Source organism: Heterocephalus glaber, unplaced genomic scaffold, assembly GCF_053883595.1.
Source record: "Heterocephalus glaber isolate CG9 unplaced genomic scaffold, H.glaber_assembly_v1.0 deba00000122, whole genome shotgun sequence".
NCBI classification, from domain to species: domain Eukaryota; kingdom Metazoa; phylum Chordata; class Mammalia; order Rodentia; family Bathyergidae; genus Heterocephalus; species Heterocephalus glaber.
Genome location: NW_028258138.1, coordinates 5,571,352 through 5,596,861, shown reverse-complemented (window position 1 = coordinate 5,596,861; position 25,510 = coordinate 5,571,352). Strand labels below are relative to the sequence as shown.

The 25,510-nt window shown below is 41.7% G+C and overlaps 1 protein-coding gene across 15 annotated transcripts in view; it reads right to left on the bottom strand.

The window, feature by feature from the left end:
- Positions 1 to 3,905: 3,905 nt before the first annotated feature.
- The window catches only part of Dyrk1a (dual specificity tyrosine phosphorylation regulated kinase 1A), a 135,848-nt gene continuing 114,243 nt past the window's right edge, over positions 3,906 to 25,510 (bottom strand). For all 15 annotated transcript variants that reach the window (XM_087212251.1, XM_087212238.1, XM_004842382.4 and 12 more), the window contains 4 exons: positions 23,449 to 23,589; positions 14,974 to 15,280; positions 14,622 to 14,746; positions 3,906 to 7,164 (listed from right to left, as the gene is read on the bottom strand). In XM_087212251.1, the coding sequence (XP_087068377.1) occupies positions 6,544 to 7,164; positions 14,622 to 14,746; positions 14,974 to 15,280; positions 23,449 to 23,589 (1,194 nt within the window). In that variant the 3' untranslated portion in view covers positions 3,906 to 6,543. The remainder of the gene's footprint in view (positions 7,165 to 14,621; positions 14,747 to 14,973; positions 15,281 to 23,448; positions 23,590 to 25,510) is intronic.

Sequence of the window (25,510 nt, the reverse complement as noted above, 5' to 3'; positions counted from 1 at the left end):
TCTTTACCCACCCAAAGCTGTCACGTACATCACGCGTATTCTCTGCAAGCCCGCAGACTCCCACCGCAAGCCACTTTTGTCCTTGGAGTTGACCCAAGGGAGGGTGCTTTAGGAGGAAGGCTAATACTGAAGAAAGCCAAGCTGGGTGGAGTCATCCTACTTACCAACAAAGTAATTTCTTTTTTTTTTTTTTTAAGAAAAAAGCAGCAGCCATCCCCCGTTTTAAAAGTGTGGGTCATAACCTTCAAAAGCTTCCCCAATAACATCATTTTAACTTATAAACTTAAAAAAATTGTTGCCATGCCTTTTCTCTGGTTCAAGTCAGCTCTTCTGAAGGCAAAGAGGGCACCAGGCCTGGCCCGGAGGGTCAGGGAGTCGCTGGGCTGAGATCCCCAAGGTCTGGCGACAAAGGCGCCACTGCCCCTCACCACAGCCATCCCTCCGACAGCTAGCTCGCTGCGGGCAAACCGTACGAGAAAACCATCTAAAACGTTTTATCACATCTAAGTGTCATCCATCATGTCATGGCAAAGTAAACTATCAAAAGAAGCTTCTCAAAACTGTGAAATAGATACAGGCACTGTGCAATAATAGCAGAAGCAACTGGAAGTGTTAACATCCAGTGAAAGACTCCCGAGATAGAAATAAACTACACAATGATCCCGTAATTATTCCTGGAAGGCTCCTCACCTCCTTTCCCTAAATGCTGTTACATTCACGTAGGAAAAGTAGCTCTCCTGCTGCAGACCTGAGCTCTATGTGTAGTTGGCTACATAATTCCATTTCTTGGACGATTCCTAAATCCTGAGCATGGGTAAGACTTGATGTGCATTATCTCACGGTAGCCACACGAAATGCTGAAACTGGATTCCAGGTATCGTCCCCTAACAGGAAAGTGAGCTGGGGAGGGGAGGGACTAATGCGAGACGACAGCGCTAACGGCCAGGCCAGCCAGGGTCTGAAGCCACTGGAGCTGGGAGGCCAGAAGCGAACCCGGCACAGGACTGGGGCCAAGCCCAGGGGGCTCCCCAGCCCCACAAGAGACCCGGGAGACTGAAGGAGCAAGTCCCCCACGAGATGAATTAACACCTGCCATCCTCGTGGGACATCTGAGAGCTGACAGGGTATGGCATCCACACAGGAAGATGACCAGAGAAATTGGGTACACTTTGTATACTCCCATCGGCAATTTCTGCCTTTCTTGGAGGCTCGCATCTAGCATCTTGTAGTACAGTGTAAACTGCCAGTTTAGTGCTTCACAGGTCGCACGGGGCACCAGCAGCAAAGCCCCTCGTCACCACGGTCTCGGAGTCCAGCCAAGGCCACCCCGACCCGGGACCCGTGGAGGCCACCTCCTCACCTGTGAGCTCTGGAGAGCAGCCCCGGGGCCCAGCAGACTCAGTAACCCCAAGTTCCTGAAAACGGCCGTTAAAACTGGTGAGCACTGAGCAGCCCGCGTCCCCCCCTCTGCAGTGGACGGCCAGCGTGGTCTCCGCACCCCTCTGCAGCAGGCTGCGGCCCAGGCGTGGTCTTCAACCAGTTCACACCTCTTGAGGGAGGTAGGGTACCCGCCTCAACCCACACCATCGGGTTTCTGCGTAGCTTCTCCGCCCAGGCAGTGGCAAATGAGTCACCAGGTAGACCCCTCTCCTGGTGGGCTGTGCTCCTCCCACCACGCCCAGTGCGGCCTTTGGGAAGCTCATCTCCCCTCTACTGGTTTCAGCTGAAGAGCTCACAAGTGGTAACTAATTGCTGAGTGGATAATGGCAGCAAAAGTTTACAATAAATAAAAACCCAAAAAAACCCCAGAGGTAGCAATTTTAGAAAATTTAATTGGAAAGACAATCAAAACTATGGTCTTTCAAACAGTGCATGTCACAACCTGGCGACGTGGACAATCCTCGGGTATCTTCCTCGCTATGGGGACACTCCGCGGGGGACATCCACACCGCGCCCACCGCGGGCCTCACGCCCATGTGAACTCAGCTGTGGCCCCCGGACCTGCCCTGCCTTTTCCAACCCTCATCACAACTTCTGCCACCTTTGCTCCCCACCCACGCGTAGAGATGCACTTCACTCACCACAAAGCCCACCCTAGCACTCTGCGTCTTCAGAAGCCAACCGAGGGTGCCAGGCTGAGAAAGCAAGGGCGGCCAGTGAAGACTTCATCCACGCCTCGCTTCTTGGAGACGCCAAGTCTGGCTGGGGATGGCTGGGGATTTATGGAAACAAAAACGAGCTGACCCGAACCGATTCTGTTCCCCCACCTTTAACAGCCAGGCTTATGTCAAGATGAGAACTTATGAGGAGGAACCTGAGGGAGGGCCATGGGTGCCGTGTGTGTGTGTAACCATAATGTTCAGTTGGAGAAATACTGTTGACTCTGAAGATTTGAGGAAAAACTTAAAAGTGGAAAACTTCCTCTCAATGTTAGGGTGTCATTTTTGTAAAAAGTTATGATCTGAGAACACCCTGGTTCTTCACTTAGGGTGAGCAGCAGTGACATTTAATGCTGAAGACAAAGACAAACACAGAAAGCAGAGAACTGCCTCGGCAGTAAGCAAGCTTCCCACAGATGGGGCGGTGACAGCTCCTTTCCAGGGTGAGCCTAGCTGGCCTCACAGGACTGCTCCAGGTGGGCACATTTACAGAACAGTTCGGCCTTAAAAATAACAAGCTACTGTCCTGGGGTTTCTTCTCTGTTCTCTAGACTAAAAATTACTTGATGTAGATCTCCACCCTAGGAAGTAAGTCTGCCACAGTCAGGAGAAAGTGAACTAACTCCTCCTCTACTCTGACACCAAAGGCTTTCCAAGGTCTTTGAGGGAGGCAGCTGGAGTAATTTCTAGAAATCTAAACACAAGTCTCAGTGTACCAAAGTCATACAAAGCTTTTGTCCCCTCAATAATCTTACATTTTCAAACTTGCTTCATATATGACATGAAGGCCAAGTCACGTTTTTGGAATAAACCACGGGGCCACCACTACAAAAACAGATACAAAAATGAGCGGTGAGCTTGTGTTCTGAGGCCTTACAAAAGCAGACCAATCAAAAGGAAACTGGGGAATCAATTTAGAATTTAGCGCTGCCTCAGCTTCACGTGTGATTTCAGTATTTTCTTATAAGAACATGACAATCAGCTGAACACATAAGCTGGGAAGGAGTACAGTGGCAAGGATTTGGAGGCCTTATATAATTACTGCAATTTTAATGAATTTTTTTACATGTAATTTGAATCATTAAATAAAAATAACTTTTTTTAGTCCATATCACAAATATGCCACTTAGCTAATTCTCAGACCCTAAGAAAAAAACTGAAAAGTTTTCCATTGTTACATGTGCTAAGTTCAACTTTACCAACCTGAATTTCACAGAATAACATTTAACTATTTAAGTTTCTTACCTTCTGAAAGTCATCTTAATAAATACTTATGCAGGTTAATTTACAAAAAGAGAAGACTTCAGGTTAGGACCTGACTCACTGTGGCAGGAATTCTAGAACGTGTACATGAAAGTCCCTGATATACACAAGGGTCAAGGACGGAGGAGCAGATCCGGGTTACACCCCCCCACCCCATCCAAGAGGTCAAAGCCCACTACCATTCTAAACACTACCAACTAAAATATTAGCACTTTGAGTCAGAGAGAAATTGTGTGAATATAGTAATTATTTGGAGAACCAATTTTAAAAATCAAGTGATCTGTTCAACCTCCAGTTTCTACTTTCAGAGTTATCTGAAGCCTATGCTGATGGAACTCAAATGTTTCCCTTCTTACACATTTGACTAAATTTATACTCAGTATACCTGCCAACCTGGACCAGGTTAATTGCATAGGAAGATTTTTACTATGTTTACATTTTTCTTAAATTAATTTTAAAAAAGCATAGTAAAGAGTCTGAGGACAAATTATTCAACTGTTTATCATACATAAGACCGCATGACTATAATACAAAGGGGGGTTTCTTTTTTCATTTAACGTTACAATATACACAGCAAGTCCGGACTAGATCTTACAATCTGAACACAGGTATTTAACCTTTTCCATGCTGTTTATGTTTACAATGCACAGAAGCCCTGTAACCAAACTGTGTAGTAAAGCACACAAAACTGGACTGTAACATAACACAGTATGCAGAAGCATTGGATTTTATGGTTTTCTTTATGTAAATATTGGTTTAAAAACTGCTTTCATTTTTTGGTGCTTGCTAAGATGTGGCAACCAGCACAGAAAAAATGACCTGACCCATATAGTGTCTTAAACTTATGTTCATGTTCCATATTTCTAAACAGCAGTAACTACTGAATCCCTTTTGATATTGCTATACTCAAGATGATACCCTTTTATTCACCGTAAACCTTTTATGAACTACCAAGTTCAAAAAATCATCCACAGGCTTGACATTTAATTACAAAATAAATATGGATCTCCTGATTAACAACAAAAAATGTTTGTGGTTTATAAAAATGGTTATTTCCAAGTTTCCATTCACATTTACACAGTCTTAAGCCTTCCCTTCATCACTGTTTACATATAAAAACCTGCTTTTGTTCACAAAAAATTGACCTAGCCAGCCACATGGAGTTGACCAATGAAAAGTAACATGGTGTCCTGCTGTTGTTTCGAACAGGGTTTTATCGGCAGAGGTAGATTACTACTTCTTTTCTAGGCTTCTTTTGATCCTGGACAGGTAAATTATGCTATTTTCATTCTCCTAATTCAACCGCTCGAAAGTATAACACCCTAAAATTGGTCAATTTAAAAGGGGAACACAAATTTAGCAACTGCCAGACTGTGTTACATTAAGGCAGCATAATCTCAAAACGAGGCACCCGCTAAACACACCAGCCTGTTCACTTCAGGCCATGCTGAGAGCTCTGCTTACTCCTGGCTCCTAGTTTGGACCTGGTGATGCGATCAAGGTATCATGGTCTTGTGTTCAAGTTTACAAGTATGCTAATCAGGAGTACAAGAATCAACTGCTGGCTCCATAGCTTCTGGATCAAGTGCCCCTTTCCCTTCAGAAGCCTGAACACACTGAAACTTTGACAGATGTTGTAATCTGGAGTTAGATGTCAATCTATTATGTTCAGTACACAGACTGCTGTAAATGTATTGGCTATGGATTCAACAACAGTTCCAGTTTTGTTTAAGCAATAGTACAGCCATAATTTTCAACTGACATTTAAAAATGGTCTAGTTACACCTTGTGTCAAAGTGCAGAACTGCTACATTATTGGTTACAGACATCTATGTGCTATAAAAACAGCTTTGGTACAATAAATTATCAAAAAAGAAAATAAATTTTTGTAAAATTCACAGCATAATTGTGAGGCAAAAAAGCAGTCACATAAAATTCTGCATTTTTAAAAAATGTTCAGGATGAACAGAAGACATCTTTGTGCAGAAGAAATGGTGGAGATACCACGTGCCGAGAAAAAAAGCAAAAGAAAAAGTAAAAAGCAGGAAGGGACACAGCTGTAGCTATTTCCATCAAAGCAAACCACTACTTCTGTGACCTTCAACCAATAAAAAGTCAACTTTATGACACACGCAAAGTGACCTTGCAATACCTTATAATTAGTGGGTCACAAAAGTCTATTGTAAAAGAAAGGCCTCTTGAATTACCCATTCTCTGTTTTCAGCATTAAGGACCATCTGCAAAAGCATGTCCACAAGTGATTGCATCTGAAATGGTAGGCTCTTCTAATTTCGAGTCCAAATCCATAAGGCCAAAGGTTATCCCAAGACCACCACTCAGCCCTCCCCAGGACTGGCCACAGCTGACCCGTTGATTGCTTCTCAGTGCACCCCAGTTAGGAGACCAGTCGCGTTCCATTCTCTCCTCCTGCGGCCTCTCCAACAGGAGCCCGCAGGATCCCATGCAATCGCTGCTGTGCTCCTCGGTAGGTTCAGACAGGAGAGTCCTGATCCCCGCCACTCAGCATGCCGTGTGCCTTACAACGCTGACACAACCGTCCCTCTCCCACAGCTGAAGATGATGTCTGTACGCTGGAGGTCCCTCTTCCTTACAGTACTGCATTTCCGTGCCCAATTGTGTTCAGAGGACTTAAAAAACCCAAATTTCCCCCATCACCCAAAACAAAACAAACAAAAAAGCAGGGAGGCAAAGGAAAACAAAAAAGAAAAACCACCTTCATGGGGCCCTTTATGCAAATTGTGTGCAGTGCCTTTTTATTTTTAAAATTAGCTGGCAAATGACCAAGACCAACATCTGAACATTAACTTTTGTTGAATAGAAAGACAAAAAGCCCACTATGACTGAGAGGTGGCAAGTTAAATGGGGAGGCAAAAAGAGAATACCTCTGTGCTATCCATGAAGATGAGTTTGGACATGGCTCTTAAAAACTTCATTGTCCCTTTGCAATCTTTTCAAGTTAAAAAGAAAAAAAGCTTTGCCCTCTTGTAGCGGTTCAGTGTGTTTAATCTCCTTCTGATTCAAGCAGCTTTGCACTTCGTTTTTGGAAAAAAACACCACTTCTATAAAAACACACAAGAAACAAACTCAAGTTTCAATGTAGTCACGAGCTAGCTACAGGACTCTGTTGCACACAAACTCCTGTCATGGGAGACTCTTCTCTATCAGCCCCTTGCCTCATCGTCAGATGTCCTTCAGTCATGTAATGTGCAGGACCTGTATTGGCAGAAAATTGGTATGTTGGATGTCCAGCTATGCCAGTCTCTTGGCGGGGATTGGAGTAGACGGTCAAATTCACGTCCATAGCTCCATTCTGTCCAAAGTCCAAGGTATTAGCAGCCACTGGGCGGTTCTGGTAGGCCTGATTGCCTTGATTACCAGTAGAGGAGGAAGATGTCGAGGAAGAAGTTGTTGAGGAAGACAGAGATGTCATGGAGTGGTGACTGTGGCCAACCTCCATAGAATCCTGGGTAGAGGAGCTATTTGTTGGAGAATTGTAGACCCTTGGCCTGGTCCGGTTACCCAAGGCTTGCTGTCCATGGTGGTGATGGTGGTGGTGGTGGTGATGGTGGTGATGGGAACTGTTTCCATGGTGATGATGCAATGCATTCTGCTGAGGGGCTACGTGAAACGTTGTTTCTTGAACGGGATGATTTTCAACAGTGACCTGTGTAGGAGCTTCAGTGCCTGACCAGCCAAGAGGAGCTGGAAACTGCTGACGCACCTGTAAGAATATTTTGAAAGATCAGAATGCTGTTTTCAAGTTTTAATCATTAATTCGAAGCTATGACACAAGCATTTATATTTATCATGGAGAAAGGGTTTATGAAACTTTTAATGTATTAGGCAGTTCTAAAATACAAAATTGAAATTATGCTCCAAAGTGAAAAATACATTACCATGAAAATGGCAATTTTTTGGAAGTTATATCCACACATAGGATCATATACTTTACTAGCCACTGTCTTTCCTTGAGAGCACTGTCTATGCCAGCCAGGGTTAGTTAGTTTCTTTCTACAAAGGGCAAAACAGTATTTTTGGTGGGCCCCAGAGAAATTCTTTACAATTCCCACCTCTCTCCATCTTTTCTTGTTTCAACCAAAGATTACTTTCCACCCAGCTGCTCAACAATTACTCATTCCTTCCAGGCAGTCAGTAAGGCATACTGAGTCCACTTCGGAACAGACCGCACTCTGGGCTCTTCTTCCCACCCCAGCCCACCTCTCAGCCAGGGCACTGGCACTCTCGCTTCGACTAGTTCAGCAGCCTCCAAAACGAACTCCCTGCTTCCATTCTTGCCCTTCTTCAACCCACCCTCCAAAAAGGAGCAGGAATTCCCTTTTGCAAACATAAATCCAAACACTTCTCTGTTTCAAATCCTGACTTCTCACTGTATTTAGGAAAACAAAATAATCAAAATCCATACGATGTCTGCATAGTCTGGCCAATACCCATTTCTCCAGCCTCTTTCCTCAGCCACCTGGATTCAAACCACACAGGTCTTCATTCCTCCACCTGGCCAACATCTGTCAAATGTCTCAGGTCATCTGTTCCTTTCTCCCTGGAATGATCTCATTTCTAAGCCTCCACTGGATGCTCTTTCTCAATAGTTCAGTTCCGAGTCTGCCCTAAGAACTCTGGCTAATGCTGCCCTGCCCTCTGCCTCTGTGGCAAAGGCTACTCGCTGTCCACAAAGCATAGATTCTGCTCGTTCCTGGGCATCTATATGGTTGAACTATACTGCCAAGTCCCCCACAGGCATGACCACGTGTCCAGTTACCAACAGAATGAGTTTGTATGTCACCAACAGCCTGGCACACACAATACCTCTCAACTCCTTGTGTCTATATAAGACTGCACAATGGACAACCAGTTCCTAGGGCATGGTGCAACCACAGATGGTGGGAGACTGGGACACAGATGACAGCCATGCCACGAACACACACTCTGGGCAGTTATATAAAACAGGGAAAAAATACTTTGTACCATATTTTGGGGCTTTATCTGTTGCTAGAGTTCAGCCTTCTTTAAATAATACAACTCATCAACAAATTAGTCACTCTCTATCAAACTATCCTTTGCTATTTTCTTTTTCTTTCTTGTGGTGCTAGTCAAGTGCGGTATCTCTGAGCTAACCCCAGCCCTTACTTTCTTTTATAACTAATACTATTCGCAATTTTTACTCATGTCCTACTGTGTTTGTTTTTCTTTAAGTCACTGTAAGCTCTGGGAAGGCAAAGACTTTGTGTCTATCAGTGGCTAGCATAAATCCTGCTAGCATAAACACTGAGGGCCAGCACTGGCTAGCTCAGTCGGTAGAGCATGAGACTTAATCTCAGGGTCATGGGGTTTGAGGCCCACGTTGGGCGCCAATTCATGGGGACCCCTGAAACATTACCAGAAACCTCTACAGTAGGCTCCAGTCTCCTGCCCAGTGTATGACACAGGCCTGAGAAATGAAACTAAAAGACAGAACTAAGAGAGACAGGAAGCGGGGGCCAGTACAACCAATGGCAGTGCAACCAACAAAGGTACTGGTCTGTCCCAGCCACTGATTTTTATTGGTAAACAATTGGGGTAAAGGAGAGCTACATGCAAGGGCAGGACTACATGCAAAAATGTGCAGTCGTGTGCTATGAAAATTAATGTAAACAAGGCTTGTAAAAGACAAGACAAAGCATTCTCGAATTAGGAAAAGAATAGACAAAACACATGGCTGTAATTAGAACACTGTCCTAGTCAGAAGGTTTTAATTGTGGGAATGGAATTTGGGTGCGAGTTACTCTGACCTCAGCATGTAGGCTTTGGCCAGACTCACTTCTATAAATAAGACACTTGTGGGGTTAACTCTTCACAGCCTGCTGTGGGCATAATCAATATTGTGGTCCCCTGTGAGGTATTATTCAATGAAGATTTTAAGAACTTTAAGTTCTCAGAAAAGATAATATAGGTAGAGCACCCTAATCCAAAACTTTCTGAGTAGAGCACTTCAGAATTTCCTATTTCCAGATTGGAAATGCTTGACTGATAAAGTCTATGCAAATACTCCAGAACTTGAACAACTTTGAAATGTGAAACACTTCCAGTCCCAAAAATTGTGGATGAGAAAAACTTAACCAGTACCAAAAAAGGCCCCTTTTATCGATGGGGGATAAGTCCCAAGTCCCAATGCACACATGAACCCTTGGACAGTACTGACCCTGTATGCAAAACAAATGTGTGTATCAGGAAAGAAAAATCTGTATCAGTATCTCAATACTAAATTTACTGAGACATCAGGAGATTAATATGAGTTACCTTAGAGGTGCTCAGAGCAGTGGCCATTCACTTCCAGACATTTATTAGTATGGCACACTGCTGATGTGAGTACAATTTTTGGTGGGCTCTGTATATAGACAGCTGCTCTTCCTTACTGGCAAAGGGATCCACGAATGCTCAAGCCCGTTATGTAAAATGGTGTGATGTTTGCATATAACCTATGCATGTCCTCCCAACCACTTCCGATCATCTCTAATTACTTATGCCACCCAACAGAAGTGCTATGGAGAGAGTTACATTGTGCTGTACAGGAATAAGGACAAGAAAAGGTCTGGATGTGTTCAGTATGGATGCAATTTTTTACCAAATATTTTTGATCTGTAGTTGGCTGAACCCATGTATGTAAAACTGCAGACTTGGAGCAATGACTGTCCTGTTTTATCCTTTACGTGCATACCTGAGCCTCATTTAATTTATAAATGAAGTACAGGAAGAGATTCACAACCGTTAACAGAACAACTGTGACAACACAGCACAGTGAAGTGATGTTGATGTGGTCTCTCGCCCACCGCATCTTACTGTACTCTCACCTTCACAGCTCATCTCTGGCCAGCGTGAATTGTTGGAATCACTCCTTTTGGGCTTTAGGACCATTTTTAAGTAAAATAAAGGCACACACAGTGCGTTATCATGACAGTCAATCTGATAACTGAGATGGTTACTAATCAAATAAGGGGCAAGTCATGTGGGAAGCTGGACAAAGGGATGATTTACACCCAGGGCAGGACTGGGTGGAACAGGACAGTGTAGTGTGAGATTTCATCACACTGCAGATGTGTGCACAATTTAAAACTGACAATTATTTCTGGAATTTTCCTCATAGCATTTTCAGACCATAGTTGATTACAGATAACCAAAATTATAAAAAGTAAAACCACTGATAAGGGAAGATCACTATAAAGGGCTTGGATTTTGTGTGGGTTTTTGCTTTGTTTTGTTTTGCAGTCCTGGCAATGCAACTCAGAGCCTGGTACATGCTAGACAAGCATTCTACAGGGGAGCTACACTCTATCCCTGTAATGGGTTTTTTTCTCGGTTTTCTGAGACAGGGTCTCGCTTTGTAGTGCAGGGTAGCCTTGAACACGCTATGTAGCCAAGGCTGGCCTCGAACTCTCGGCAATCCTTCCTCAGCCTCTCGAGTGCTGGGATTACAGGTGTGCATCACCATGCTCTGCCTCTGTAATGGTTTTTAACACATTCCCACCAGCTTGAGCCACCCAATGGGACAGTCATACATGTACAGCCCTGTCAAGAATATATTAAACAATGAAGCTTCTCAAATTATTGGACTAGAAAATAATAAAGAACAATTTGGCAATACTTATCAAAATTAAGTTACCTTACTTTTTGACTCAGCAATTTTACTTTCAACAACTTTCAGGAATCTGTATCAGACAACTTGCACATGTGTAAATGATGAACGTACAGTGTTATTAACTACATCAACATCTGTAATAGTAATTTGGAAATACGCTGAATGCCCAGGAGTAGGGAACCAGTGAGCAGGACGTGGTTGTGAACACCTGTTCTGGTTAAGCTGAAGCAGGAGGATTCCAAGTTCAGGGCTGGGCTGGAGAGCTTAGTGAGATCCTGTCTCAAAATTTAAAAAGCAGATGGAAATGTAGCTTGGTGAGAGACAGTGCTTGTCCAATATGCACAAAGCCCTAGGTTCAATCCCTAGGACTGCAAAAATTAAAGGGAATGGGAGGACACATATAGTGAGATGACTTATGAATTATGTGAGATGAAATATTGTGAAACTGTACAAAAACAAGAAAGCTGTGTACTGATCCAGTAAAAGATTTAAAATACACGCTGAACATGTAGAAACCTAAGATGTAGATGTATGGTATGATACTATTTGTGCACAGTGTTTGTACACATATAAACTATGTCAAAACAAGGATACAAAAAAATGAATAGTATTAGTTTTTATTAGAAACTGGGTGGTTAAAGGACATGGCGTTTTCTTGAATCCTCTTTTATATTTACTTGTGTTTCACCACGTGACTACATTATTCAAAGATCAAATAATATGCCTGGTACAGTTAGCTCCTCACACTTGTCATCCAAGCCACCTGGAAGGCTGAGGCAGGAGGATTATGAAGTTTGAGGTCAGCCTGGGAAACACAGCACGAACGAGCTCCCTCTATCCCCAAATATAAAGCAAAATACCGACATCTGTCAAATACAGGCAGGAGACACACAGGGCACAGTAGTCATCTGTTGCTCCAGGTATGTTTGCAGTATTTAATATATTTGGAAGAGAAGACAGCAGGATATCCTGAAGAATTTGGGATATCCTTTCTGAACAGTAATTTTGATTTTTTGGTACTGGGAACTGAATCCAGGGCCTTCACAACGAGCTACACTCCCTACTATTTTTTATTTTAAGAAAGAGTCTCACTAAGTTGCCCAGGCTGGGGTTGAATTTGTGAATCCATCTTAGCCTCCCACAGTGCTGGGATTATAGGCATATGCTACCATGTCCCCTGGAAGTAGCAGCATTTACGATCCAAGGTATCAATAGCAGTTGCTAAGCAAAAGTGTGAAGAAAAAGTATTCCAGTTACTAAACAATATGAGAAAGGCAAGGGCAGTTTCTATTTTAAAAAATCAGTTTGAGCTGAGGATAGAGAAAGGCCTAGGTACAGCCAGATCATGAAAATCAGTACCATCTTGTTAAGAAATGTGGATTTTACTTAAGGTCCAAGGGGAAGCCAAACACTGGTTTGAAGTAGGGGAAAGCACAAGATCAGACTATTTTAAAGTCGAGTTCATGTGGCTGCAGAGAAGAGCACGGTGCTGCCAGGGAACTGAACGGGACCCTGGAAGCCCAGTCAGGACGCCCCTTCTGACACAGCCTAGAGATGGCTGCACCGATGGGGGCCGGGCCCAAGTGTGGGAGAGAAGGGGGAGGAGCCAAGGATTAACGAACACCCCAGTGCCCAGGTTTATGACTGACCGAACAGCTAAATGTAGGGCATTTTTACAAAGAACAGATAACAACAGGGAAGTCCAGCTGGAGGTGAAAATGAGGACACCAGCTTATGTGGCACATGTGCAGTGCCATGTGGAGACTTTCAAAGTGGCGTGAACAATAAACGACCCCAAACAAGGGCACAGCTCAGCTCAGTGAGAAGCGAGCGTGAGGAAGCATCAGGAAGCGTGCAGAAGGCCTGCTGCTGGGTGGTGAGTGCAGTCAGTGGAAGCACATGTGAGACCACCCAGGAAGTGTGCTCACTGAGAAGGGGCGAACACACGGCACTTAGAGGCAGGCTCGGGCTTCCCAGTGGGCAGAGGAGAATTCAGAGGAGACGGTAAGGACATGGCCAGAGGGCTGAGGGCACAGGAACACACACTGCCCCGGAAAGCAGAAGGTGGCTGCTTAGGAACAGTGTCCAGTGTGGCTGGGAACAAAGGCAGACAAGCACTGGTGAAGAGCACCACTGACCGGGGCAGGCGGGCAGGTGAGGAGCGGGAAGGGCAGCCAGCAGGGGTGCAGGGGGAGGGGACAGGAAGCCAGAGAGGTTTTGATGACTATGGGACAGACCTGAGAAGGAGAAATGCTGTTCAGCAGCAAGGGCCAGGGGAGGACACCAGGTTGAGTCGGCTCTCATGGCAAGGGGTGCAAGGAGTGGACACTAGCACACAGGCGCAGGACCATGCGCTTGTTTTATGGGATAAACCGGAGGAAGTTCCTATCTGAAGACTCTTTTTACAGAGCAGGAGTGGATAGCAACAGAGAAGGAGAGGCTAAAGGCTTCTGCAGAGAGCAGGAAAGTTTGGAACAATTATTAAAGAGAACGGAAGACACAGGGGACGAACTAAGAAATCTGGAAGACTGCCCCAGAGGGTGGCAAACAGTAATTGACGGCGGCACTGAATGTGGATGAGGCGGGTGACTACTCAGGGTCCTGAGAGTGGGAGCAATGGTCAGTCTTGCTTCCCGTCACACAGTACATCACCTCTCACCCAGGAGCATGTGGTACGTGCTAGCATTAGCTTACAAAAGCATTAAGTGTTTCTACAACTACCATCCACTTCACCTCAATGTAAAAACAACTTAAAATAGATCCTCTCTTTTATAGGTCTAAAACCAAAAGCAAAACAAAACAAAAATCATGGAGGGGAAAAAAACCCAAAAACCCGGCTGGGGATTTAGCTCAGTGGTTCCAGTGCCTGCCACGCAAGCGCAAGGTCCCCAGTTCAATACCTGGTACCAAAAAAACCCCCAAAAACCAAAAACCAAAAAAAAGCAAGCCTCGAAAAACTCAGAGGCCAGGACTGTGGGTACCACAAGACCAGGGCAATAAATGCCAGCCTGTTCTTTTCTTTTGAGACAGGGTGACATCATGTTGCCCAGGCAAGTTTGAGGCTACCTTGGGCAACATAATGAGACCCTGGCTCCAAAACAGAAGAAATGGCCACCACTTAGTGGGTGGACGGCAGCCACTGTTTCAAACATTCCCATTTCCCTCACTGAACACAGCAGCATCTGAGCTTCAGTCCTGGTCCTCACCCTACAATGGGAACTGAGGCCTGGTGGTCTGAGCAACTCCTGGCTCACACTTATTCTGCCTGTTAGTACTCACAGTTTGGTTTCTGAATCTCTTCAGGGTTTGATTTTTAGCCTCCATGGTTTATGCTCTGTTTTGCCTCAGCCTCCTGAGGAGGCGGGATTACAGGTGTTGTGCCACCATGCCTGGCTTAAACGTCAGCCATTTCTAAACAAGGACAGGGGAGCTTACTTCTGTGATTTCAAAGTCTGTGAGCCTCAGAACAATGACAGGCTCACTCAAAGGCACCTGGCATCCGATCCTAACCCACGCAGGGCAGGCGCCATGGGCAGCACGAGGCTCACCTGAGGACTGTGTGTCTCACAGTCCATGGCCTGCACGGCAGCCGTGAAGTGGCCGCCGCTGTGCCGATGCTGGTGCGTGGGGTCCGATCGGGCTCTCCCACTGTTGCTCGTCCCGGATGATCCACCTGGAACAGCACAGCACAGTGTAACTTGGGAGTTTACAGTACACTCTGTCCGAGTTGATATTATATACTACACATTAAAAAGATGTCACCAAAAAGAAAAGAAAAACCTGTAAAATTAACTTAAAGTATATCACAAAGTCAGTAAATACTCTAAAGCCAAGTCACACTTGAGAAGAATCCCACTTGGTGAAGATGACACTGAGTCCAGCCCGCCCTGCGGCACAGACCTGAGCTGGACGATGTGCTGGAGGTGGTGCCTGAAGACTGGGACTGCTCCATCGCAGGGCTCGTAGAGACACTGTTGCTCGTATTTGTACCTTCATCGGCTGTTTTCTTGAAAAAGCTGTGCTGCAGGGCATAATAAGGTTGAATCCGAGACTTGGGGTCATAGTCAAGCATCCTTAAAATGAGGTCTTTGAACTTCAAGTAGTCAGCTACTGTATGACCCGACTCCCCAGCACGCCGGCCACCAGGTCCTCCTGTCTCTACTCCGAGGATATTGTGAAGTTTCCGGCTTCCTGGCGGTTTGTACTCCTGCAAGGAAAGAAAGCAAGGGCTTTTCTAAGTTTGATGAAGTATGTAACAGCTCACACAACTGAACTTCAAATATGTCTAGACATGGTCAAGGCCTTCATCAGAAAGGACGCTTTGGGGTTAGATCTCTTGCCTTTTCACACATTACTATTTTGAAAATACTGCTGGTTACAAAAACAAAATTTTGAGACCAAATATGACACGGAGATCTGGCCAAGGGTCAGCAAAGTATGGCTGTTTTTGCGCAGCTCCAGCCACATTTTTTTTTTAGCTGTTTTTGTTTTTAAAGGTGTGGAAGGAAGCCAGCCAACAAAAGCAAGTGCGTGCAACAGAGGCCTGCAGAGCTGAAATGTCCCCAACGGGCTTCCCTACAGAGGAGGCGCACTGACCCCGCCCCAGTGGGTGCTGTACCACCCTGCTCTGCTCCTGTGCCTAAGACCGGCTGCCCGGCCTCCCTGCATGTGATTCCACAATGCTGCAGCCTTGCCTCCAAGTGTGCCAAAGACAGAGGTGCTGGCCTAGCCTCCTGCTCATAGGAGGTAAAACTAGAAACAAATTATTTATGTCCCCTTTAGGAAATGTTTATTAATAAACTACTTTTCACATGTGTTGAGATTTCCTGAAAACTCATTTATGACAGACAATAGTAAAACCCTTAAAATCTCTACAAATATTGGATTTAATTAGCATAGCATCACTGGCCGTCTGCTTCTATTTACAATACAGAAATTGAGATGACTGCTCCCATTCCAAAGTAAGAAGCAGCCCACCAGTCAAGTCACAGCATCACTGCTTTTAAACATTCATCAGAGAACTGCAGGGTCCAAAGGCACCAGAATGAACTGACTTTGGAAAAAGACAAGCCTCTGCCAGGAGAGAGCGGCTGGAGCAACCCGGCCCTGACATCACAGCGGATAGGCGGGAGGGGCCCAGCTGTGAGTCAGGTCCTGGGCTGCTGGCCGGCCAGGTAATGTCACAGTTTCTCCAGAGTCTCCCGGCCCAGACACACGCACCGCTCAAAGGAACATCCTCAGAGAGTGGTGCACAGAATCTAGGTCAAACAGACAGAGCCCAGATTCAGCTAAAGCACAAATGGGATGGACTCGGCCCCATGCTAGTGGCCTAACAGAGTGTGAGGGCGCTTATTTCTGATAGGAAAGATGACTTATTTCCATCTCAACTCTTCCTAAGTACAGGAAGTTTGGCATACATTAAAAATTACAGACCCCCCAAAAACCAAACAAATGAGCCCATAATCAAGTAAAAAAAAAGTTAACACAAGATTTACATTTGATAAATGACTCAGATGATGAAACTTGCAGGCAAATACTTTAAAATGACTAATAAATAGTTAGAAGAATTTAGGTCACAAGGAAGGCAACGTGTGACTAGATGGGGAATTTCAAAGAAAAAAATGTTTCAATTAAGGACAAACAAATGCTACAACTAAAAAGTATCAGAAGAAGCCACTGAATGAGTTTAAAGGCAAACTGGACTCAGAAAAAAGGGAGGAAATCAGTGAAGCAGAAAATAGGGTAAAGACGGGCTGAGGATTTAGCTCAGTGGCACCGTGCCTGCCTCAGAAGCACAAGGTTCGATCCCTGATACCGCAAAGGGGGCGCGGGGGGGGGGGTAGTACAGAAATTACCCCAACTCAAAACACAAAAGCAAACTGCACAAACAAAGCAAAGCTCTCTCTGGGTAACCCTAAGGCCATCTATGACACACACGCAACTGGAGAATGCAAAGAGCTACAGCTCAGGGTTCGTACAAACTGACGAGAGAGACCAAGCCACAGATCCAAGAGTCAATGACTGCGGAGGAGAATGCAAGAACACACAGTGGAAGTGGATGATGATCAAAATGCTGAAAACCAGACATAGAGAAAACACTAAAATCAGCCAGGCAGGAGGGAAACAATGCTAAGAATAGCCACCGGTTTCTCTTCACAAACAATGTAACCCAGAAAATGACACCCTAACATCTTTTTGTTTTGCCAAAAGAAAAAAAGGTCAATATATAATTCTACATCCACAGAAGAGATCTTGCATAAATTATGAATTTGAATAAAGATATTTTCAGCTAAATAACTGCTGACTTGTCAGAAGTCATTCACTGAAAAATAACAAGTTAAGAAGTTCTTTAGGCTGAAGGAATATAATAATACCAAATAGAAGCCAGACCTGTAGAAAGGAAGGAAGAGTACCTATAAGGATAAATTTTACTTAAATATCCTTATATTTAAATCTATCAGAAATCATTAATATTTCATGGAGATATCCTCCCCCCCCCCCGGCAAAAAAACATGAAGTGACTAATGGGAGAACAGACACATCCAAATTTATCACCAAAGGTTAACACTCACCAATTATTAACAGGAAAAAAATACACACAAAAACACATACAGAGCAACAGTACAAAAGATATGAAAGAGCCGGGGATTTAGCTCAGTGGTTTTGCCGCCTGCTGCGCAAGCGTAAGCACCCAAATTCGATCTCCGGTACCAAAAAAACAAACAAATAAATGAAAGATATGAAGAAAAATATCAATAACTGGACCTATATATTGATATTTGTGGACTACAGCAAACAAATACAAAATACAATTTTTATTAAGTACACATGAAACATTCACCAAGACAGATTCACACACTGGGCCATAAAACAAAAGAATTTGAAAAGGGTGAAATAATATTTCATGATCACAGTGCTACTGAACTAGGAATCAAGCTGGGGGGGGGGGCGGACACCTGTTATCCCAGTACTTGGGAGGCTGAGGCAGGAAGATCACAGTGAGTTCAAGGTCAGCCTGGGCTACAAAGTATGACCCTGCCTAAAAAAAAAAAACCAAAAACAAAAAAAGCTAGGGATCAGTATGGGGTCTAGAAAATCTTCAAATACCTTGAAATTATTTAATAAAATTCTAAATAATTATGAGTTGAAGAAATCATGAGAAACTAAAAACACTTCAAAAAGAATGACAGTTGAAACATACCAAAGATTCTACAATGCAGCTAAAGCAGAGATTACAGGGAAATTTGTACCACAAATGCTGGACAAGAAAGGAAGAAAGGTTTAAATTAATAATCTAAGCTTCTACTTTAAGAAGCTAACAAATAGCAAATTCAAACTCAAAGTAAAAGAAAAGGAACACAAAAAAGAACAAATATCAACAGTATAGAAACTAGACTACAAATTACACAAGGGAAATCAAAGTCATAAGCTGACTGTCTGAAAAGAGTTAGAAACTTGATAAAACCCTGGCAAGACTAACTGGGAAGGGGAGGTGCTCCTCATGATGAATATCTGGAATAAAAGTGTGACCATCACTACAGATTTTCTAGAAAGCAGAAGATACTGAAATATTATGGATTTTATGCTAATACTATTCAACAATTTAAGTTAGAAAGAAGTTTCTTAATATACACAACTTGTCAAAACTAACTCAAAAAGAAAACGAACATCTGGATAGCCATACTTATATTAAAAAACATGAATTACAATTAATCTTCTAACAGAAAATACAAGGTTCTGATGGCTTCATGAATGTACTCTATTAAACATTTACAGAAGATATAATGCCAATGTTATTCAAATTCTTTCAGAATATCAAGAAAGACTTGCCAAGAGTTTATGAGGCTAGCATAATCCTGAAGCACAGAAATAAAAGTTCCCTACCAACAGACTAGTAAACTGAACTCAGCAATACATGAGGAGAGTTTACCAAAGCCAGTTGCTGTTCATCATTAATTGAAGTTTAACATTCAAAAAATTAACTTATGGCCCTGCAAGCACAAGGGCCTGAGTTCGATCACCGGTACCAAAAAAAAAATAAAATAAAATTAACTTATGTATTTTACACATAACGGAAGGAAATCATATGAGTATCTCTATAAATGCAGAAAAAGCATGTGGCAAGTTTCAAAGTCCCTTTATTAAAATTTCTCAAAATACAGACACAAAAGAACTCCTTAATCTGATAAAGGGGTTGATCTACAGGAAACTGCGTAAACAATGTCATACTGAAAGCTGAATGACTGCACGTGTTTCCCACAGTACTGGAGACAAAGAAAGATGTACCTGCTCACCATTGCTTTTCAACACATACAGGACCTAATCCATATAAGGAACTAAGACAAAGTAAAAAGAATTACAAGAATAAAACTGTCTTCATTCATACGCTATGACTGTTGAAGCAGAAAACCCTACAAAATCTCAAGGACAAACAGGTGAATCTGGCAAGGTCTAGAACACAAAGTCAACATACAAATTCGACTATGCTTCCATAAATTATCAATGAAAATTTAGGAGATATTTTTAAAACAGTGCTGCTTAAAATATCCCAAAATTTAAAAACAAGAATAAACTGAACAAAATACATGCATTCAAACTATAAAACGTGAGAGAAACTAGAGACTTAAATAAATGGAGCAATCACCCATGGTTACAGATTGGAAGACTTGATATTAGGATGCTCATCCACCAGAATGGAAGTGCAATGAAATCCTAGTCAAAATTCTTGCAGGATTTTTTGATATAAATGTATTAGCTAATTTTAAAAATTTATATGTAAATAAAATGGATCTAAAATATAAAATAATTTTGAAACAGAAGAAAGGAGTTATGACTTAAAAAATACTTGAATTCGAGGGCCAGGATCTAGCTCAGTGCTGCCACAGCCTGCCTCCCAAGTGCAGTGTCCTGAGTTCGATCCCCAGTACAAAAAAAAAAAAATACTTGAATTCGAGACTTACTAGAAGACTGTAGTACATCAGCACTGTGGTATATAAGGATAAGAAGATGGAAAAGAATACAATCCATTTTGGAAACACACAAGGTGAATCTGTTTTGTTATCAAAGTACCAAACCAGATCAAGAGGGAAAGGTAATTATTTTCAACAAAAGATGCTGTTTTTTTAACCCCTTTACCTTATTCCATGCTCAAAAATTAATTTAAGATAGACCACAGAATCTTAACCACAAAAGTTGAGTCAAAAACATTTTTAGCAAAAAAAACCTGTAAATGAATATCATCAAACTTAGGAATAGAAAAGATTTCTCGAGATCTATTTTTTAAAAAGTTAACAGATACTAAAATTTCCTGCTCCTCAAAAGATACCATATTCAGGGTCAGGGATTTAGCTCAGTGGTTTTGCCGCCTGCTGCGCAAGCACAAGGACATGAGTCCGATCCCCAGAACCAAAAAAAAAAAAGAATACCATATTCAGAAAAGGAATAAGAGCAACCTGGTCTGAGAAAAGATATCAACATACATGTGACAAGAACTTATATCCAGTATATGTAAAGAACTACTACCCCACACAAATGAGCAAAAAACTGGAAAGAAGTGTCATAAAAAACGATATATACTTGGCTAATAAGCATATAAAAAGGTGGTCAAGGGCTGAGGTTTAGCTCAGTGGCACCACACCTGACTCACAAGGCCAAGGTCCTGACTTCAATCCCTGGTACCGACAAAAAAAAAAAAAAGGTGGTCAATAGCCTTAGTCATGCAGAAATGCAGAAACAACCCACTATATACCCACTAAAATGACTAAAATCCAAACAACCAACTATGTCAACTACATCATACCATGGAAATATAAAATAATAAAAACAACCTTGCAGAACTGTTTGGTTTTTTCTTTTCTTTGAGACAGGGTCCCACTATGTAGCCCAGGCCTCCCGAGTGCTGGGATTACGAGCATGTGTCACCACACCCAGCTGTTTGGTATTTTCTTAGGAAAGCAAATACATATATACCCTATGGCCTGGCAACGCCACTTATAAGTAGTGCCACCAGAGAAATGAAAATGTATATATATACAAAAACACTTATGTTAGGTATGTTTCAAGTAGCTTATTCACGTTGGAAAAAACCCAACTGTTCACTGACAGGTGAATATAAATTATGGTAGTTATTCAGTGAAATACTATGAAGCGATAAAATGAAATTAAGTGATAAAATGATAAAATGAAATTAAGATATACAACAATAAGAATGTCATTCCTCTAAAAAAAATTTAAGCAAAAGAAACAAAACAAAGAGTAAACAATTAAGATTCCAATTTATATGAAGTCTGCTTGTTCATTAAACTAACCTATGACTATAGAAATCAGAAGCGAGATGACAGAAAAGGGTCAAATAAGAAGTTCAGAGATGGTGGAAATATTCTACATCACATGTTAGGTATTGGATACAAACTTAATATTTAAATATATGTATCTTATTGTATATAAATTATACTTGAACAAAACAGCATCATTTGGTATCACTTACTTCTTGGTCTACCAAAGAAAGGAAATACAGTAGGTGTATATTTCATTCACAGAAAGTCTCAAATGGACTTTCAAAACATAAAATAAGAAAAGTTTAAAAAAAATCAAACTACAGCAAGATAGCCAGTAATGATTTTGTAAAAAACAATCCCCAGTATATTTTTCTTAATACAATCATTTGATTATGGAACTGATTTTTTGGGTAGAAAACTAATTTTTATTAAGAGAAAAAGTTATTTCATACTTTAAAATTTTTTAAGTCACTAAGTTCCACTAGGGAAGAGCTCATAAAATTCACAGTTAATTAACAGATATTAAATGTAGGTTAAGATAATCAGTTTCAATTTAAAAAATGAAGATTGCTCTACTCATTCCTAAAATGCTTCTCCAAATAATTAAACATAGTAACTATAGCTCAATTTGGAAGAAATGATAGTGAAAGGCCACAGTTATATAACTATGGTTTTTATACAGGAGAGATTTGGGAAATGGGACAGGGAAAATAAATCAAAAATGAAGTAGTAGCAGGTTGTACTGGAGAAAGAAAACATAAAGGAGGTTTCAAGCCCTGCATTCTAATTCCAACTAGTAGATGCTACATTGAATGCTGGTGAAACTAAAGATTCTCAGCCTATATTTAGATTCAACAAAAACTGGGCCACAATGGATGATCTATGTGGATGATAAAGGTAAAAGAGGGCCTCAGGATGCTGGCTTGATATTTTCCATCTCTTCCCTATGGGAAGTAGACATAATCTAATAAGAAGAAACTGCACTGCTTGCAATCTGAGTGACTAAAGCAGAAGGCAGTAAGCAGCAAACCAACTGTGAAAGAAATAATTACAAAATCATTTGATATTAAAAGTTAAGACACCATGGCTGAGTTGAAGTGAATTAAAGTGAACAACTTTCTTCAGTTCACAGAAAATGACACCTGGTGGCAGCACCACTAAAATGCAAGGGCAAAACAGTAACTAGAGCAAAAAAGAAATATCTTCAATGTCAGAAATGTAGAACTGCAGCCACATGGTGAAGTGTATGTACATCATATCCAATCATACATCTAATATTATATTCATTCAATACTAGGGGAGCTAGATTGCAAAAGATGGTAATTTCCAGATATATAAATCAAAAGTGTAAATACATAGTTGCTATCATGTATTATTAACATAGTTTAAGTATCTGAAAAATTTTTTTATAGAAAAGAAATTACTAATGCAAACCTAACACAGGCTCCTCCGGTCAGTTCAAATCCTCAAAAAGTCTCACTTCTTGTACCCAAAACCATCATTTCAAATAATTCACCCGAAGTGAGCTTTAAAAAAATCATTTACTGCCATCATGACTTCTGTTCCAGTTGCAGAGCATCAACTAACTTTACTATGTCTGCCCAAACTGAGAGACCAAGGTTAAACTCACTGACACCTGTACCGAAACAAGGCCTGGTGACCTAAGCGGCTGCTCCCACATGGCAGGCACACAGGTTGTTTGGCTGGTTTGTTTTAAATGAAGCCATAAAGAGAATTCTGACCACTAATCCAACACTGGTCTGTATATGATAGTTCAGGTTAAATTATATTGGAATTGTGACTGTACAGTGGTACCTCAGTTCACAAATGCTTTTGTTTGCAAACAATTTGGTTTACAAACAAACATTTGGCAAAATTTTGTTTTTGTTTGCAAACTCTGCATCAGGTGACAAACATGACCATGGCCATCTTCCCCACACAAACAAATGTGGCCATCTTTTCCAGAATCGTGGAACAAATTAAGTACCGATTTCAAGTAAGTTAAAAGGGAGCCACTATAAAATAACTCCTCTGGTGAAAAAAGGAAGGGGGAGAAAGGGGCCCTCCAACCGACTAAGAGCTGTGTCCCTAATTTTACCCGTTTTCCATCTTTGGTCTTCTTTAAGTTCCAAGTGCCATCTGGCAACTTCTCAAAGAACTTTCTTGCTTTTGGTGCTTGGTCAAGAATATGAGCAGGCGGAATACCCAGAACTTCCACTATTTTATTCATCTGATCTACCTGTATTAAAGACAAAAATAAAGCCTGTAATTTCCACTGTACATCCTATTTCTACTCATCAATTCATTCATAAATAACCTGAGCACGTCCTATGTGTCAGTTACTCGTCTAGGCACTAAGAATACAGTTATGACCAAAAGACATGAAGTCCCTCAGCCTTGTGGGACCAGACATGCAGTAATTAACAAATGCACAGATCTATGGCCAGTGATCCTGGATACAATGGATGACAATAAGAAAGGATGCAAGGAAGTTTTAAAGTTTGTTTTTGGAGAGATTTAAATAATCAGTAAAAATCTCAGTCTTACGTGAGGACCTAAGAGTTTATTTATTTATTTATTTATTTATTTATTTATTTATTTTTGGTGCCAGGGGTCGAACTCGGATCCTTGCGCTTGTGCAGCAGGCGGCAAAACCACTGAGCTAAATCCCGGCCCCAAAAAAGTTTTTTTTAAAAAGTGTACACTCAAATACAATCTACTACATCTCTGTCAAAAAAGTGTACATAATACCAAGAAGAGACTAATTTTAATAAACAGATACAGTCATCCTTCAATACCTTCAGAGGGTTGGTTCCAGGCAAGAACAACCCCTCTACACCTCACCCTGCCATGGCCAAAATCTGTGGATGCTTAAACCCTTTATACAAAATGTCATACTATTTTCACGTGATCATGAAGGAATGAGGGCTACTCTGAAAATTGGTGTAAACATTGCTATAAATTAGTTGATAGAGTCTAAATCATTCAGATATTCTCCCATGTACTTTTTTTTTGGGGGGGGTACCGGGGCTTGAACTCGAGTCCTTGCACTTGAGCAGCAGGCGGCGAAACCACTGAGCTAAATCCCCAGCCCCTCCCATGTACTTTCAATTATGTGTAAGTTACTTTTTAATTTCTAGAAAAATGTAAATGCTATAGAAATATTTGTTATGTTGTTTACAAAATCATGAGAAAAGAAAAAAGCTTGTAAATATTAGGTACAGATGCAGTTTTCTCCCCTCCCCCAATATTTTTGACCTGTAGTTGATTGAGTCTTGAGGGTGCAGAACCTGCAGATACAAAGGGCCCAAAGCAGTTCAATATACTCTGCCAGAGGAAGACTAAGTAATATGGAGGAAATCTACTGGGGATGGGATGCACAGACACTGCACTTCAACTAGGGTGTTATATGAGTTGTCACCAAGGTGAAGGTATAGCACAGGCTTATAGGAATGAGCCAAGGACTACCTGGGAAAGAACATCTCAGACACAGGAAGGAAGAAATTCAAGGTACCACAGAGAAGACCACGAGCTGGGGCGGAGGGTGAAGGGAGGAGGGAGCAGAAGAGAGCTTGCAGAGATAACCTGCACCAGAGAGGAGGGATGGGGAGCTACTTACAGGGTTTGGCTCTAACAGGGAGAAGACGGGAGGCCACTGAGGTTTCAGGTGATCCTAACAATGTTTAAGCCCCAGAAAATTACTAATTCATAGGGTACTTAGTATTACAAACAAATACTATGGTATAAAGATAAAACTTGAGGCATCCATGAATAAATGGACGCAACTTAAGTCAGATATACAAGTTCAGTAACACATGGTTTCTTTATATGAGAAATACTACACACACACACACACACACACACACACACACACACACACACACACGAAGAGCAAAACAGAGAATAGGAAGTAGAGACAAGTTCAAATCTTCAAATTATATAATCTGTTGTTTTAAAAATATTTTTATATATGCTAATTTGTTTTTTATATTAAAGTTTATCTTAGTATATTAGTTCACTGAAAATAAAGTTTATGTTTTTTAAGAATCTTTTTTAGTTTATGTCTTGTACTGAGCAAACTACTTTGAAGATAATGATATTCAGTGTAGTAACTTATTATTCTTGTATTTGGTTATGAAAATGTTTTAGTTTTTCAAAAA